Consider the following 18726-nt stretch of genomic DNA (forward strand, 5'->3'; position numbering starts at 1 on the left):
AACCGGGGGCTCCTCTCCCGTCGATATATGATTCATTTTGAGGATGTCTTTGCCTAGAATGTAATGATCCCTCGCTCCGGTTACCTCCGGCCGGGGTTGTTGGGTTTTCTCGCAACGTCTCACGACCGCACGCCGTTTTTCCAGGTGACGCCCGGAGCTCGGTGAACGAGGCCAGCAGCCTGCTGGGAGGTTCCCCGAGGCACCAGTGCGGTCGCAAAGGTTCCCCCTACCACACCGGGCAGCTGCACCCCGCCGTTCGAGTGGCCGACCTTCTCCAGCACATCAACCAGATGAAGACCGCCGAAGGCTACGGCTTCAAGCAGGAGTACGAGGTGAAGGACCTCGCCGCGGTTGCACTCTGCTCTTTAAATACGACAACATGAGGCCGCACAGATGGCCGTCCTGGCTCCGACTCGCGATCTGACAACGCTGAAATTAGCGGTAATACAAAATAATGGTGTCCGGTGCGGAGGCCGATCCCAAGAGGGGGCTGATTTATCCGATCGGTGTTTAAAATGAGGATATTAGCATTTGCGTATAGCATATATTTCACGGCTTATCGTCCGAGGATCCCCCCGCAAATTGCGTTTTCCACCATTTAGGTTGCGCTCGATGAAGACGGATTACGTTTTCCCTCGTAATCCTTCCGGAACATGCGTCATGATTATATCACAGCAGCAGGCTGGAGGGAAACAACTAGCGGGAATGCGTTGCTTCCTAAACTCGGGTTGAGAAACCGGGTTGTCTGAACGCGTTCATTCGCGTTTCAGGAGCCTCTGCAGTTATTCTTGGGTGTCGGCGTGGGGTTCCTCAGGGTTCCTCAGGGTTCCTCAGGGTTCTCCGAATTAGGAACGAGAGGGCGGATGCCTCTATATCCCTATGAGATCTGAACATATGTATGTTTTTATGCGACAGGTGAATGAGAGGGTGAATGGTTGTATTTCTTTAGATCATAGGTGTCAAACTCTGGCTCGCGGGCTAAATTTGGGTCGCAGTGTGATAATATTTGGTCCGCAAAGCCACGACAAATTTAGAGATATTAGAGCTATTTGACCTGTTGTGGTGGCGCTAAAACCAAAACAGCACCCGTAAAAGCCTGACGCCTCTGTTGTCATAGCGACCTTATGCTAATACTAGCTCTGTGCTAGCACTCTGAAAAATGGCGAAATGAAAGGCGGAGTAGATCGGTGCTACTTGCTACTCCAAGACATGGGCTTGAATGGTTTCACGTTCATCGAAGGATATTATTATTAGTTAATTGATTTATTTTTACATTTATTATTAGCCTGTAGAAAAAAGTTTTTTGTTGAAATTTAATTTGTAAGGATCCAAATAAAGAGGCATACAAGTTTTATTTAATTGTTATTTAAGAAATGAATGCCGTTGATTAATTTGGATTTCAATTTTGCGCGTGTGCAATATTAAGCGATATGTTGTATACAGGACTGTCTCAGAAAATTAGAATATTGTGATAAAATTCTTTATCTTCTGTGATACAATTAAAAAAACAAAAATTACTTTTTCATGATATTCTAATATTTTGAGATGGGATTTTTGAGTTTTCTTAAGATGTTAGCCATAATCAGCAATATTAAAATAATAAAAAGGTTTGCAATATTTGATTGATTTGTAATGAATCCAGAATGTATGACATTTTTGTTTTTGTAATTGCATTACAGAAGATAAAGAACTTTATCACAATAGTCTGATTTTCTGAGACAGTCCTGCGGAATGAAGCTTTGCCTTTTCCATATTCACTTTGGGTCCAAATCAAAACGTTCATTTTATATCCGGAGGACGATTTTTTTTTTCAATAAATATCAATGTTGGCCTGCGACTTTATCCTAGCTTTGAATTTTGGCCTGCTGTGTATTTGAGTTTGCCACCTCTGCTCTAGATGATGTGCTGAATAAAGGGGGTTAATGGTTGTTTGTCTATGACATGAATGAGAGAGTGAACGGTTGCACGTCTTGATACGACCTTTGAATGTTTTCCTGAATGAATGTCCCTAAATGATGTGTGAATGAGAGGGTGAACGCTTGCATTTCTCAAATATGACAGTCGAATAAATGCTTGTCTCTAAATGACGTGTGAATGAGGGGATGAATGTTGTATGTTTTTGTATGATGTGTGACAGATGGGTGAATGGTTGTATAACTACTTATGGCTCATAAATGAACGAGAAGACAAATGTTTCTATTTGACGTGTGAATGAATGAGTGAATGAACGTGTCTAAATGATTTGAATGAAAAAGTGAATGGTGAGAATGAAAGGGTTATCAGGTGTTTGTCTATGAAATGAATGAGAGGATGAATTTTCCTATGTCCCGAAATGACGCGTGAATGAGTGAGCTAATGGTGAGCTAATGAAATATACACGACTGAATGTTTGTACATTTATCCTGTATGTGGCTCATGAATGAATGCTTATATGTCTTCATATGACGTGAACGAGTGGTCATATTCCTGTAGACGTGTCGCCCAATGACAGCCGTGTTCGGCTCCTCTGAATAATTCACGTAGCATGTCTGGCTAAAGAAAAATAGCGAAATATAATGAGACTACGTTGCTGTTTTTCATCGTACGGGTAACTTTACCTTCTAAGCCGTCCCTGACAGCTGCGAGGAGGAGAACAACCGGGTCCCTCAGCGAGGAGCTCAGACTGCAGCGTTCGCTGCCTGAAAGAAACGTCTTTGACAGCGTTTGCAGAAAACACGCCGTTCCGGGGCAGCGGGCGCTCGAACCCGTGACTCCGAGCAGAAGTTGGGAGAATAAAGTCGTGTCCACAAATAGCGCCGTCATGTTAGATAATTTTATAATAGATTAAAGAAGGAAAAAAAACAAAAATGACCAACTTCTGGTCAACCGCGGCCGAGATCCAGGCTTAAATAATCGATTTAGCCGCTCGCTTCAGGCCCCCGAGCGCCGCCTTCACCAGATGAAAATCCAGATAACGTGTCGAGTGGAGGGCTTTATCTTTACTTTTTTTAGAGCAGGATTTTGCTAATTCGTCCCTTCGGAACCCTTCCCATATTTTTTCCCATATTTCACCCATCCCGCCTCCGCATGTGCATCTCGTTTTGTTTTTCGCCGTGACCCGGTGACAACTCCGCCACCCGTGCAGCGCCAGGTGTGTTGTGCACCAATTAGGGCGGCGCTGTCACCGGCGGGTGATTTCCCCGGTTTTGCCCCCGAGGTGCACGGCCACGACTTTCGCAAGCACACCAGCGCCCGTCCTGTAGTGACACGGACTCTTATTAGCGCCGAGGAACATCAAGCTCGTCTTGTCAGAGCGACCGACTTGTGGGAAACGGGACTCTCGGACTTTTGTACCCTGGATTTTAAGGGAAGCTTGTTTTTTTTTTTTATCTCGCTTGCTCATCATTAATTAGTCTGCGGTTTGCTCAGGGCTCTTTGGGCTACTTCCTTGACACGGATCCATCCGTCCATTATCCGTACGGCTAATCCCTAGCTTAGCATTGGCGCAGTTGGGAGGCTATCCCGACTGTCATCCGGCGAGAGTCGATTGTAGAGTCGTACAACCGTTCTTTTGGACAATGTAGGGTCTCCAATGAGCCTCCTGGATGGTTTTGGACTCTGGCGTCCAAAGTCCAGGACCTTTTTTGCCGCGAGGCGCCACCGAGCTGCATCCTCCGATGCCGATTGTACATCGTCCGGCTTGCGCGTCCAATTTAAAATCCGGCGTGAGTCATCAAATCCGCCGGGAGGCCGGAGTTTGTCTGCCCGGGCACGTTTCGGGAGTCCCTCCTGGGATTTTTCAAACAAGAAAATATTCTTGTTTTTGGAAAAGCAATTGAAATGAGAGAAGGAAAAAAAAAAAAAAAGGTTTCGCAATCGTTTCTGGTGCCTCAGGTGCGAATCCGACTCAGTCCCCTGGATTTCCTCAATCGGACGGGTCGACCTTAATTGGCGCCGTTGTTATGAGATGGAGAAAGCAATTTTTAGAAGCTTCCGAACCTAAACAGAACCTTGCAAGTCCGTGATCAATGAGATCCCCAATTTACTGACGGGAGGAAGCCTTCCGGTTCTGCGCGGCCACAACAAACGAACAAAGACGGCTCACGCGGTACTAATTTAGAAAGAATACCGAGCGCGTCGGGCCGATTAGCTTGACGAGCAGCTTTTGGGCGAGGCGGCGTTTCGACGGCGAGCCGCGACGTCACGTTATTCGATCCTTTTTTCGAGCCGTTTACGTCGCGCGGATTCGGACGACGATTAGCTTAAAAGCTACACAGCTTCTCCGTCATTATCTACGCGGATCACGCGGGTTTAGCACACGTCGCAAATAAAACCGTCGACTTGGACGGCGATAGCGACGGGCGGAATCATCCGTCCTCCTCCCCTTTTTTTTTTTCCCCTCCTCACAGCCCACTGAAATTAATTAGCGAGGTTAAAAAGGCATCTGGATCATACGGCCGCCGCGAGTATGAATAAATCACCCTCATTTTGGGTCCAAAGAAGACCTCCGTCATGATGGCAGGACTGATGAGTTCAAACATCTTGCCCCCTCCACTCCCACCCTAACAGATTGCAGGGTTGCGCAGAAAAGAGCCCTGAGTGAGTGGGAGGGAGGGAAATAAAAGGATGTTGAAGGGCAATTGTGAGAGAAGAGAGTTCTTGGCTCGCCTCGGCCCGTAACCTCTAAACATCATCCTCTCGGCAGCCACACCGGTATTTACCCCCCGTCCGCGGCTCGCGGTGCAACATCAGCACTCTATAATTCACATTACGTCGCAAGGTATCATCAGCCCGCGCTCGCCGAGTGACGAACGAAGCAACGCGCCGCCGTTTTTAACGTAGTCCTCGACCGTGTTTTCACCAAATAACGGTCGATCGGGCGGTTGTGAAATCGCACGTACGGATACGTGTCTGTAAATAGAAGGTATGGTTTATTGTGAAGCTCACAAAGGCGAAGGTGGCGCGAATTCCGAAAAAAAAAAAAAAAAAAAAACGGGTCGATGAATGAGATGAGCGTCGCCGTGACGACAAAGGATCGCAAAAGTGCGGTGACGGCCGCGTTCCGGGAGAAGCCCGTCTGAATGCATCCACCTGCTTCGTTATCGCTCGGATGGAACCGTCGATAACGTCTAACGATTCGCGCGACGGAAATTCATTATTCTTGATCCACGCGCTCGCTCAAATCATTCCTCGAGTACAAAGACGTTCCTCTTCGCCGCTATCTTCAACTCGCTAGCTACTCATCCATGGCCGAGTCCAAATGATCTACCTTCTAGAAAAATGCGAAACATGTATCGATTTGTAAATGTTTTTCTTTTCTTTCTTTGCAGCAGATTCAGAAAGGAATAGTGTAGATTTTGACGCTGTTAGCCGCTGCGGCAAAGCGTTTTCCTGAAAAATGCTGTAAATATCAAACAAGGTACAACTAAACCTACGCCGTTTGCGTCCAACAAAATCGGAAGCTGACTTTACTTCTTTTACGTACGGTTTGAAAAGGCCACTCCATATTTCCCTTTTCAGTAGCAGCCAACGGTGGACCCATAGATGAGGCCGGAAGGTTTTCGGCTTTATCCTTGTGCCCGTTCTTGAAAATACATCAGAGGCTAAAGCTAGGCGCCTCGTCGTAGTGAGGACGCACGTCCGATAGCTAACCATCCGTTTTCTGTTTTTTCTAGCTTCGCCGCGAGCTAGTGGACTGTGTACGCCGTCATGGGTACGCCTTGCGGTTCAGGGCGCCACAACTCCCCAAGTGAGACGATTTGGGCTCAGACATTAGATTCCACCTTGCGGGGCAGCAAACGTCCGTCCCTGTCGCCCCGGGCCGATGACATTCACCAAACAGAAAACATCTTTTGTCTCCGGTCCGCCCCCCTCTTCTCCCCTCCTTCTGGAACTCTGCTTGTAGACTCATTAAACTGTCCCTCATGGGCAAAACACAATCCACTCGAAAAATCAATACACCCCTTTGCTAGAGTATGTGTTTTGATGGCGTGTCTCTCCCCATTATGAAGGAAATTGATGAGGAGTATCATATTACACCGCTCTGGTCGGTGTAGGTCTTTATTTCCCAGAAGAATCCTCCGTGTTCTGAGAGAACATTGATCAAGAATTTACGGTGAGCTGTAAAGGGACTTCGGCGCGCCGCACCTGCTGTCGCTACGGTTCTTTCCTCCGCGCAGACGTTCGACGGGGAACTTTCCGCCACAACTTGGAGAACTTCGGGAGGACGACGGACCCGACGTTTGCCGGCGATTCCCTTCCCGCGAGGCGTCTTCCGAACGGGGTTTCGACGCGATCCGATCAAATTAGCCCTCGGGAGACGCCGTTTCGTCTTCGGCGTTTTCCCCGCGGCGGATCTTGCGGGGTCGCGGAAGGTGAACGTAGATACCCAGAACTCGGCTGCTCTGGTCTTTCATCTCATATTACGCCTTATATGTTATCCTCTTAACCAACCCTCCGCCGCTAATCCTCCCCAACGAGGGTTTTTTCGAATCAATATTCCACGTCTGGGTTGTTTCTCTTCTCTTCGGTATATCACAACCCCTTGTTGAGACGCATTTTGTAATAACGGTGCATTTTGTTATAAACGTCCAAAATTTGATTTTGTAATAAAGCCGCATTTCGTAATAAACTGCCCCAACGCATTTTGTAATAAATTTTGCCGCATTATGTAATAAGTTATTACATATTGAGAAGATTATTACAAAATGCACTTGCGCCTTTTTTATTTTCTAGGAAATGTAATAACATGGTGCATTATGTAATAACAATTTTAAAGCATAAGTTTGTTAATTGTATTTTATTTTACTTCAAAGTATTTGTAAAAGCTAGGCCTAATATTAGTATCAGTGTATTAGCCTAGTAGCAGTACTTAGCAATTACTATCAGTACACTATTCAAAGGTTGCATTAACAGAGAATATTCTATAAATTCCATGTTATTACATTTCCTAGTGCATTTTGTAATAATCTTCTCAAAATGTAATAACTTATTACATTATGCGGCAAAATTTATTACAAAATGCGGCTTTATTACAAAATGAAATGAAAAAGTTATGACATTTTGGACGTTTATAACAAAATGCACCGTTATTACAAAATGCGGCTCAACATCCCTCCTCACCTCTTTGTTTCCACTTGTAAAAGGGAGAACCGAGGACGGGAAAAATAAAGGGAGGGTGAAAAGAGGCAAGGAGGAGACGAGACGGCACGTGGGAAAAGTGAAGAAGAAGAAGAAGAAGAGGAGGAGGAGGAGGAAGAGGAGGAGGGTGTAATCCCATGCAGGATTTGGCTGGTTCTTGGCTCTCAGCAGGGAGTGCTGGGTTGTAATCCCCCCCGCTCAGCATGCTAAATTGGGCAGAGTTTCACCAAATTCCTCAAGTGGCTGGAAACCGCAGGAGATAGGCCGACGCTCACGTTTTTTGTTTTTTTTTTTGGATCCGAACGGGCGATTCGATTCCGCGGAGGTTCGTGAGCAAACGCTTGCCAGATGATAAATATAAGCAGATGGATGATGATCGGGCGATGATGGGATGGGAGGTGCCTGTTGTTCGGCGGCGGCGGCGGTTGAGCAGGTGGCCGGACGATTCTCCGCCCGCTCTCTGAATTACTGCTCCGCTGGTCATTTCCAAACTGATTCACCCACAGTTTTGGTTCTGATCGTTCTTATCGGGCGAGCGGAACGATAGTTAGCAAACATCCTATTAGCAAACTAGGCTTTTGTTTTGGGAGGACGAGCGATCGAGGTTCACTGCAGAGGAGTTTCCCAAAAGGGATTAATAAAGTCACACATCATGAGGATATTACTATTAATACTTATTTTTATTTATTTTTACTTACTTAGATTTATTTAAAGTACCTATTTTATTTTTTTTTTCCCTGGGAAGGATTAATAAAGTAGAAATTATTCAGATATTCATCCATTTACACATGTATTTACACATGATGGGGATATTACTATTAGTGCTTATTTTTATTGGTAGTAATTATTTTCATACATTGATTTATTTTTTTCATTTTTTCCCTCGGAAGGATTATAAAGTAGAACTTATTCAGATATTCGTCCATTTCCACATGTATTTACACATGATGGGGATATTACTATTAGTGCTTATTTTTATTGGTAGTAATTATTTTTATATATTTATTTTTATTTTTATTTTTTTTCCCCGGGAAGGATTAATAAAGTGGAAATTATTCAGATGTTCATCCATTTCCACACGCATTGACACATCATGAGGATATTACTTTAAGTGTTTATTTTTATTGGTAGTAATCATTTTTATTTTCATTTATTTATTTTTGTTTCATTTTTTTTCCCTGGGAAGGATTAAGAAAGTAGGAATGATTCAGATGTTTGTCCATTTCCACCTGCATTCAACATCATGAGGATATTACTATTAGTGCTTATTTTTATTGGTAGTAATTACTTCTATATATTTATTTTTATTTTTGTTTTTTTTTTTCCGCGGGAAGGATTAATAAAGTAGAAATTATTCAGATGTTCATCCATTTCCACACGCATTTACACATCATGAGGATATTACTATAAGTGTTTATTTTTATTGGTAGTAATTATTTTAATTTTTATTTATTTATTTTCATTTATTTATTTTTTGTCCCCGGGAAGAATTAATAAAGTAGAAATTATTTAGATAATCGTCCATTTCCATCCGCATTTACACAAGATGGGGATATTACTATTAGTGCTTATTTTTATTAGTTGTAATTATTTTTATATATTTATTTTTATTTTTAATTTTTTCCCTTGGAAGGATTATAAAGTAAAAATTATTCAGATATTCGTCCATTTCCACCCCCATTTACACATCATGAGGATATTATTATTCGTGCTTATTTTTAATGGTAGTAATTATTTTTATTTTCAATTTTTATATTTATTTATTTTTTTTTCTCTGGGAAGGATTAATAAAGTATAAATTATTCAGATATTCGGCCATTAACTCCATCATTCACAATTTCTGCGGAGTCATTCAGAGAACCCAATGCAGGTAAAAGAGGAAATTATAGTGAGTATATTATTATTATAAATACCGACTTTTATCATGATTTTGATTCTTAATTGCTATTTTATTTGTTATTTTTATATAGAGTTCTATTTTGATTCTTCTCCACTTTGAGCAGGAGTTGCTTTCAACAAAAACCTATTTCCCTTTTGGGGATCAATGAACTTTCTGTTTCTGATTATTATCATTTTTATCATTAACCCTCTAAATATGAATGGACAGAAATGCACCGCTAAATTAACAAAGCACCTGTGATGGGAGGCCTACTAGTTAGTCAGGTTGAATAGTTAATTCAAGGTAACCGAGGGTGCTTCTGTTACCCCTACAGCATAGAAGCTGTTTATGAAAATCACCCACCCACACACACACACACACACACACACACACACTAATTCGGTCAGTTCATTATTTGTTTGCTTGCCATGAAAACAGGCTCTGTTGGAATCAGGTCATAAAAAAAAAAAAGGAAAAAAGAAGCCCGATATCCCTTCCATCCTGCCGATAATAACCCCGTGTAAGCTCTTCCGATGCTTTGCATTTATTAGTGAGCAATATTTGGGCGTTTTGGAGAGATTTAGACGGCCCCTGTGGTTCGGCTGCATTCGGAGAATCGCTCTCCGACTCCGCAAACGCTCAATCTGTAACCGGCGTTATCACCTCGGAGAGCCTCAGCTGTGATGATAGAGCGGACATAAAGGCGGCGCCGGTCAGCAAATGGAGTTTGAAGCTGTTTGTGCATCGCTTCTTAGCAGTTGGTCGATGTTTGATTTTACGCGACCGGATTAGAAGCGGTAGCGAGGGCAGCGTGCCTTCTGACTCGCCGCGTTAGCTTTCGTGTCGTCACATTTAGCAAACTAGCGCACATTTTCTCTGCATAACCTTTTTTACTGCGCTGATACCCCAGATCAGGTTAGGCAGCAAGTTAGGCTATGCAGTGTGTGTGTGTGTGTGTGTGTATGTTTGTGTATGTCTTTGTCAAAAAAACAAAAAACAAAACAAAAACTCATATTTCCTGTGCATCGTGTATTTGCAAGTGTATTTGCAGTCCTTATGTCCTCTATTGTAAGTCGCTTTGGATAAAAGCGTCTGCCAAATGTAATATAATGTAATGTAATGCATAACCAGGACGTTTGAAAAAGTAGGCGCAAAAAAACGCGCCCCGACTTCTGACCCGTAAACACCTGGAAGCGCCCGCCTTCGACGCCAGGCTTTCCGCGCTCGCCGTTGTGTTTAATCGCCCGTCGATCTTGAAGGACCGGAACCGCTCGTCGCTCGAGCTCGAGAGGCTTTTATCAAGTTGATACCGTCCGATGTTTTTTTTTTTTTTTTGCAGAGCTTCTTCGACGGGTGGGATTGCACGAAGAAGAAGGACAAAACCAAAGGGAGGCACGACACCTTGTTGGGATGTAAGTCGTCCGAGGACGCTTTGACCTTTAAAAATGACAGCAAATATTGTGAAAATGTCAAATCCCCCGCCCCTTCTATCGCTTTATTTCGGATTCTCTCAGACGACCGTCACAGAGTTAAGCTCCACCCACTTTTGGGAGACCCCAACTCGGACTACATCAACGCCAACTACATCGACGTAAGTGCATACGTGTCCGTTTGTCTTTTTTAATCCGTTTGAAACGGGACGCCGACAATCCGCTTCCGTCTCATTTCTACCTGGGCGCGTCCATCCAATCAGACGCCCCCCCCCCCCCCCCCTTCTTAGCCGCCAGATGCCGCGGCCGTCAATTGCCGCGCCAGATGCCCCGACCCCGGGCGAACCCCGGAGCTATCACTTTTATTAAAAATAAACCAGAATAAACGCATTTAATGCCTCGCGCAGGAGATGAACCGCTCCGAGAGCCGCCACCAAATCCCTCTGAATTAAATAGAGGTGATTGATGTTATTCAATCTGTGAATGGGTTGCGGGGGCGGCGGAGGGAAAGCGGGGGGAAGGAAGGGGTCTTGGTCACCGTTCACCCTGCTAGCAAACATTCTCACCGATCACACGGAGTACATGTACATGTCGCAAACGTGTCTCACGCCATATGTGTTCCCATCCATCCATAGAAAATAGAAGTTCGCCAATTCGGTGTATTTAGCGATTAGCGCTATCCTCCGGTTTTCTTCTTCTTCTTTTTCTTTCGGCTTTTGCCTTCAGGGGTCGCCATAGCGAGTCAACTATCACTATTGCTATCGCTATTGCTAGCTATAGCGCTATCCCATCCATCCATAGAAAATAGAAGTTTGCTCCTTCGGTCTATTTAGCGATTAGCGCTATCCTCCGGTCTTCTTTTTCTTCTTCTTCTTCTTTCGGCTTTTCCCTTCAGGGGTCGCCATAGCGGGTCAACTATCGCTATTGCTAACTATAGCGCTATCCCATCCATCCATAGAAAATAGAAGTTTGCCCATTCGGTCTATTTAGCGATTAGCGCTATCCTCTGGTCTTCTTCTTCTTCTTCTTCTTCTTTCGGCTTTTCCCTTCAGGGGTCGCCATAGCGGGTCAACTATCGCTATTGCTATTGCTAACTATCACAACTAGCGCTAGCCTTCGGTCTTCTTCTTTTTCTTTCGGCTTTTCCCTTCAGGGGTCGCCATAGCGAGTCAACTATCGCTATTGCTAACTATCGCAACGAGCGCTATCCTCCGGTACCGTTCCTTTATCTCCATTGGATTTTTTTTTTGTCTTTTTTCTCAAATTTTTTTTGTCTTTTTTTTCATCGCGCCTCTTTCCGCCTCGGTCCTCGGTCACGTTTATTTCTAAAATAATATTTTGTCTCTCCCGGAGAGAGTCCTCTTCTGATTTCGGAGGGGATTCTTCCTTAAGGACAAAATTGTATCTTGGAAATGCTTGACACTGCAGGACTTTATTTCCTCTGTTATTCCTCCGAAGAGAATGGCCGGGGGTGAGACGCTTTTATGGAGTTCATTAGAACGAGAGGGAAAGGGAAGGAGGGGAAGCCTCGCCGTCGCTTAAGTGTCGGCGAAATAACTCCCGGACCGTCCGACCCCTCGAGCTTAATGGCTTCTAACCGGCTCTGGACCGACGTCCATGATTTCACCGCCGGTTTAATGGAAAAGTTTTTCCCTTTCCTTTCGCTCTCGGATGTTTTTCTCTCTCTTTTATAAGGTCCAAATTCGCTTCGGATGAATCGACCAGGTGTTAGAATACCTGTTGGTTTTGTGTCGAAAACCCAAGTAGGAGAAGATGGAGAGCATACAGGGAACCCAGGTGGGAAGAAGTGGAGAGAAGTTGGGCAGGAGAACATGGAGATGGAGATGAACATGGAGAAACCCAGGCAGGAAAAGATGGAGAATGTTGAGAACATAGAGAACTGAGGTGGGAAAACAGGGTGAAAACCCAAGTCGTAGGAAAGAACCTAGGAAGGAGAAGATGAAGAGAACCCATGGAGAAGAACATGTAGAAAACCAGGCGGCAGAAAATGGAGGACGAAGGAGGGAACAGACGGAGAAGAACATGGAGAGAAACCATGAGGGAGAACACAGGGAGAGAACCAATGGAGGAGAACATGGAGAACGTTGAGAGAACCCAGGCAGGAGGTCACGGGGAACGAAGGAGGGAATCCAGGGAGGAAAACAAGGAGAACATGGAGGGAGAACCTATGGAGGAGAACATGGAGGACATAGAGAGAGCTGAGGTGGGAAAACATGGCGGGAACCCAAGCAGGAGAACATGGAAAAAACCCAAGCTGGAGAACATGGAGAGAACCCATGGAGAAGAACATGGAGAGAACCCAACCTGGAGAACATGGAAAGAACCCAAGTTGGAGAACATGGATAGAACCCATGGAGAAGAACATGGACAGAACCCATGAAGGAGAACATGGTGGAAACCCATGGAGAAGAACATTGAGAGAACTAAAGCAGGAAAAATTGGAGAGAACCCATGAAGAAGAACATGGAAAAAACCCAAGCTGGAGAACATGGATAGAACCCAAGCTGGAGAACATGGATAGAACCCAAGCTGGAGAACATGGATAGAACCCAAGCTTGAGAACATGGATAGAACCCATGAAGGAGAACATGGAAAAAAAACCCAAGCTGGAGAACATGGAAAGAACCCAAGCAGGAGACCATGGAGAGAACCCATGGAGAAGAACATGGACAGAACCCATGGAGAAGAACATGGAGAGAACCCAACCTGGAGAACATGGAAAGAACCCAAGTTGGAGAACATGGATAGAACCCATGGAGAAGAACATGGACAGAACCCATGAAGGAGAACATGGTGGAAACCCATGGAGAAGAACATTGAGAGAACTAAAGCAGGAAAAAATGGAGAGAACCCATGAAGAAGAACATGGAGGGAACACAAGGAGAAGAACATGGAAAAAACCCAAGCTGGAGAACATGGATAGAACCCAAGCTGGAGAACATGGATAGAACCCAAGCTTGAGAACATGGATAGAACCCAAGCTGGAGAACATGGATAGAACCCATGAAGGAGAACATGGATAGAACCCATGAAGGAGAACATGGAAAAAAAACCCAAGCTGGAGAACATGGACAGAACCCATGAAGTAGAACATGGAGGGAACCCCTGGAGAAGAACATGGAAAGAACCCAATCAGGTTTCCAAAAAATCCAAGCTGTTCTGGCGTTGTTGCTAGAAAACCCGCGAATCCCTGCAGTCTCTGTTGTTCCGTGGCTTCCATAGTTTACATCAACGTCAGAAAAAGCGTCTCCCCGACGTGATGTTAGGAAAAGTATCTCAACCTCACGGTGTGGATGAACCTGAGACCGGACAAACGGTCTGGAGGTTCAGAAGCTGCGGAGACGAAAAAGCTCCGGTTTACATGTCAACTTTCACTTTCGTTTTCGGTCGCCGTTTTAAAATGTCTCCCTGTGCGGACGGCAACTTCTTCAGCCGGAATGCCGTGGTACTCCGTGGTACTCCTGGTTTTTGACGGCCCTAAAACATGCGCTTGTTTGGGTGGGGAACGCAGAAAGAGCAGGAGAACTTCGGAGTCCACCGACGAGGTTGAAGGGCGACCGAAAGCAACCTGAGAAAAACGTTCCCGAAAACGTGGAGGTTCTCTCAGGGACGAGTCCATCCGAGGGACGGTACGTGTCGGATGTTGAGGAGTTCAGGTCAAACGGAGGTGGCTTGGACGTGCAGGGGAGGGAAGGGGAAGGATGCTGAAGTTGGAGGCCTGAAGGACGACCACGGAGGAGATTTATGGACGGAGGGGAAGAGGACGTGAAGTTAGCTGGTGTGAGAGGAAAGGGTTAGATGGTTGCAGATGATTGGCTGTGGCCCCCGAAGGAAAAGAAGAGCGAGATTACTTTCTCGTATCGCCCCTCTCCAGGAAAACGTCTGACATTCCGGGCGTGTGGTTGATGTGGTTTTTTTTAATTTAGCGGCGAGGCGGTTGCTTATCTGTGAAAATATAAGAAACACGTGCGCCGGCCAAAACATCTCGGCACCGATTCAAGAATTAAAAGATTGAAAGTGAGATTAAATGATGAAGTGATGACCGTCACCTTCTGCCCATCTGGTGCCTTTTTTCCGCGAGGCTTCTTTATCGCTGGAAGTAAACCTGAACTGCTCCTCCGAAGGGGCGGGGGTGAAATATTTTCCCGCTGGTACAGGTCCCGCGGCGTTATCACACCCAATCGCCGTGATTTGTCGCGCCTCTGACGTCCCTTCGACCTGTAAAGAGACTTGGTAGTACATGTTCAGTGCCGCTCCTTATCAGCTTGATGGAGTTACAGGCGTCTTGCTTTTCCTTCTTACTGCCCGAACGGAGGCAGGACTTGTATGTTTATTGCGGGGGTACGGTGAAGAGTCTGCACCGTGGACCCCCCGGGGTGGAACCCCTTTCATGCGGTCTCTACGAGGATTAGCTTAGCACGTGGAAGGCTGTGGACCGTACTCGCAACTCGGTGGCAACTCGGAGAGCTCCAAGCAGGGGGTACTTCTGTAATGCTTGCCTGCTTCATCAAGAGGAAGGAGGAGGATTAATGTACGCGGTAGCTTAGCGTCCACAGACAAGACCTCATGCGTGATCACATGATTTCGCGCGCAACTCCCCGTCCGATCCTGCAATCCGCCTTGGCCACCCCGCAGCTTCAGTTTTGACCCGCCGCTCTGCTCGCTCACCACCAAAGCACACATGGATGTACCTCCTCCCACCTGTCTGTTGGCAAAACTGCTCTTTACCGGGAACGTCTATCATTAACTAGCCTATATGTTTTCTTTTTCTACTCCCCTCCCCATTTTCTCAACCCCCCGGACCCTGTAGATTCGGATTAACAGGGAAGTAAGTACTTCACCTCTACTTCTTCTGCCTGCCATCACTCTATATTTTTTTCTTTTACTTTTTTATCCCTTCTGTTCTCGCCCCCCTCCCTTCCCCCCGGTTGCTTCCTCTCTTTCCACGACCCCTTTATCCACGAGCGCTCGGTCAGTGTGTTTCAGCTTATTTTGCATCCGAAGGAAGCCGGTTATCCGCTTTTACCTCGCGATTCTAAATGGATACCCGGAGACGTTTTCCTTTTGCCGGACAGAGGACCCTGCTGTCTTTGTTAGTTCTAATAAGTGGCCGGGACTCGGGGAAGTTTAGTTGCCATGGTAACCCTCTTCTACCCTCTTAAGAGGGGAGAAGTGGCACCACTCGCGCTAATAGGGTTCAGTCAGAGGAATTATGTATAGGAGGTCCTCACAGCACCGGCCATCCATCTCCTGCTCGGATTTGTCCCTTTTTATCGGAGCCGTTACAAATCAGCTCCTCGTCCGGCGGCGCGTCGACGGAACCGAAACACGGGCGGCGGCGGTTCGAACGTCCGTGAGTCCCGGACTCGCTCTGATTTAGCTTTGTCCTCTGATGAAGGAGTCGGGATGAATCACGGGGTTGTGTTCGCGAACCGTTACACAACGCCACACACACACACACATCACGGAGCGCCACAGCAGCCTGGGAAAATAACAAAGGGTTTTAATATCGAATCGAAGCCAGGGCTCTCCAACGCGTGAACGCGGATTAGCAACAAAAGCGTGCGTGGACTTGTTCTGGAGTTAAAACACTGTGGCAAAACCTCCTCCTCTTCTTCCTCCTCCTCATTATCATCATCATCCTCTGCAGCTTCGTGCTAATTGATGACTACAAACAGCCGACGGCGTTTCAAGATGGAAAGTCGCGTTTCTTTGGAGGCACCGAAACGAAACCGAGGTCCTCTTTGCTTAACACGTCGCTCACTCGTGTTCGTGATATAGAATATCCCGGTGTCACCGCCGGGTGATGTTGTTAATCGCGTCCTCGATGTAGACAAGCCAAAGCCCATAGACGCACTGGGGAGTTGGGTCGCGTCCTCGATGTAGACGAGCCAAAGCCCATAGACGCACTGGGGAGTTGGGTCGTCCTATCCGGTATCTCCTCTCGCAGTGACGAAGACATCACGGGAGCAACGCTTTTTCAGGCTGATTTTTTTTTTCCTATTCTTCATAACAAGAGGCGACTCTCTCTTTCTCACCTCAGGTCAGATAAGCGGCGCATATTTTCACGAGGACTTCCTTTGAACGGTCTCTCGAGTGTCCGCGCTCGGTATGTCTTCGCTGCGCGTGGAGAGGACATTCATCGTTTTCCTTTCTGTTTTCGTTCTTGTCGTTGATGTTGTTGTTTGTGTCTTGTTTTTCCAAGTGGGGCGGGGGCATGTCATTGTTGATCAGCATCCACCCCGCATCCGACATACGAAAACCTCCATCTCTTTCAGAGTCCGTCACGTCCTTCGATATAGGGGATCTTTGAAGGCGTCGCTGCACGCGTCAGACGTTATCTTCGGGATTCTCTACGCTCACGATGATTTCATACGTTCATGTTAAACCAGCGCGAGATGTTCGTCCGCTCACTTTTTCAAGCGCGCTTCCACTCTGACGCGCGGAGGTGGGCGGGGAGGCGATAATGCGAGGTGTCTGAAGAAAAACGCCGCCCGGGCTTGTGAATCCATCATCTCAGATGTACCACATATTGCATCTTCGCCGAAAATTGATTTGTTTTTTATGAGGCGGCACCCCGAGCTCGATAAATAAATCAGACACCTGAAATTGAAGAGTCTGCACTTTTATTTTCTTTATCTTATCTTTATTAAAGTGTCACGGGAATTCAGGCGCCGTCCCGTCAGACGGCTGGAAGCTTCCATGCCGAGCGGGACGACTCTTTTTATGGATTCGCTCCCTTTAAACTCCCCATGATGACTTGGAGTGCAGTGGCGTGACAGTGTTAGCGATAGGTCAGGCAGCAGCGAAAAACACGGGCCGTGATTGCCAGGCGGTTGAGAAGGGAATAGGTCAACGGGGGGAAAGAATGCAGAGAAGGTTGGAGGTAAAGGGCGAGACTCTCCCACATAGTCGTGCCTACGTATGACTTATCTGCATGTCCTTCTTGTCTCTTCCAGGGCTACCATCGATCCAACCACTTCATTGCCACCCAGGGTGAGTACCCCTGCAGGAAAACCAAAAAAAAAACGACAAAAAGCAAGGTGTCTTCTCTTTGCTCTGTAGGTAATAAATCCTGGATGATCTGGCTGATTAGCCTGTGCGCAGAGGCGACCCGCGAAAGCCGTGTTTGACGTCTCAAAAGAGCCGTGTAATTAATCCCGTTTGTTGTGGCTTCTCGTTTTCCTGACGTGCAAAATTAAATGCGTCGTTCCAGCGAGAAAAAGGCTTCGGTCCGTTGTCTAAAATGTCAAATCGGCGCTAGGAAATCCAACCCCTCCGCCGCCGATACGGAAATCCAGCTCTAAACGTTCGCTTTTCCGGGAAGGCGTGCGTTTTTTTTTTTTTTGGAGCATTCTTTGTTGATGATGTTCTGTAAAACATTTAGGTCCAGGTCAGGGAAGCGGAGATGGAAGAGTCTTCTCAGAAAGACTCTGTCAGAGTCCGATGCCGTAAAGTTTATTCCTACACGTAAGAAACGAGTCCGCAAATCCCCTCCCAGCGCATTTCCAATGACGGTCTGTTTCACCTTCCTAATTTGAAACGATGAGTCAGCAACTCTCCCCTGAGTTTTTACCCTGACGTCTTACATCCACAGGTTGAAGCCCTTCCCGTTGCCCTCGTTATTCCTCAATCAAAAAAACATCCAGTGTAGTTTGATATGATTAAATCATAACATGATACCAAGTCTCTGAGTCATGCATACCGTCATGAGGTGCGTCCCAGCATGCATTGCCCGAGTACATGGACTAAATTGACGGCATGCGAAGACACGTCTCCTCGCAATCTAAAGGCTCATTTATGCCCGGCGTTACGTCCATATCCTTTGCATTCGACTGTACGTTCTCGTGGACCTCACAGATGCGTGGCCAAACGCAGCGGGCAGAGTCATACCGCTGGAAGTAGTGAAGGGCAGAGTTGCGCGGTATGCTCAAGTGCCACCAGTGAAAGGAACAAAGAACAGGATGCCGAGTTGGCGTCGGTACAGCCGACCCACTGCGCTGCCTCTTCTTGTGTCCCTTTCTCAGAGGGTTCATTATCACCAGCTCCTCCGCCATCGCCGTGTTTGTTCGTATCCGAAATGGAACTGCCCTCTGCACCGCCCTCTAGTGGATGCGTTGCCAACAAACCATGCAACGTAAAGCGTGGCATGTTTGTCCATGTTTATGGATGTAGCATAAATTAACGTGTCCACAGAAACCAGGATAGTTCAACACAGAGTGGTTTATGTGAGATTGAAGTGTTATATAACATCTAAAAATGAATCAAATATTGATA

At 46.2% G+C, this 18726-nt stretch overlaps 1 protein-coding gene across 4 annotated transcripts in view; it reads left to right on the plus strand.

Moving 5' to 3' along the window:
* ptprub (protein tyrosine phosphatase receptor type Ub) overlaps positions 1-18726 on the plus strand; it is a 253953-nt gene that overhangs the window by 202212 nt on the left and 33015 nt on the right. For 2 of the 4 annotated variants that reach the window (XM_086155227.1, XM_086155230.1), the window contains 5 exons: positions 145-332; positions 10338-10410; positions 10513-10589; positions 15260-15277; positions 17409-17445. In XM_086155227.1, the coding sequence (XP_086011353.1) occupies positions 145-332; positions 10338-10410; positions 10513-10589; positions 15260-15277; positions 17409-17445 (393 nt within the window). The remainder of the gene's footprint in view (positions 1-144; positions 333-10337; positions 10411-10512; positions 10590-15259; positions 15278-17408; positions 17446-18726) is intronic. The other 2 variants (XM_086155228.1, XM_086155231.1) reach the window with 1 other exon arrangement.

The sequence above is a fragment of the Fistularia commersonii genome, chromosome 11 (assembly GCF_037954325.1).
Source record: "Fistularia commersonii isolate RoL2024-O1a breed Wild chromosome 11, RoL_Fcom_v1.0, whole genome shotgun sequence".
NCBI lineage: Eukaryota > Metazoa > Chordata > Actinopteri > Syngnathiformes > Fistulariidae > Fistularia > Fistularia commersonii.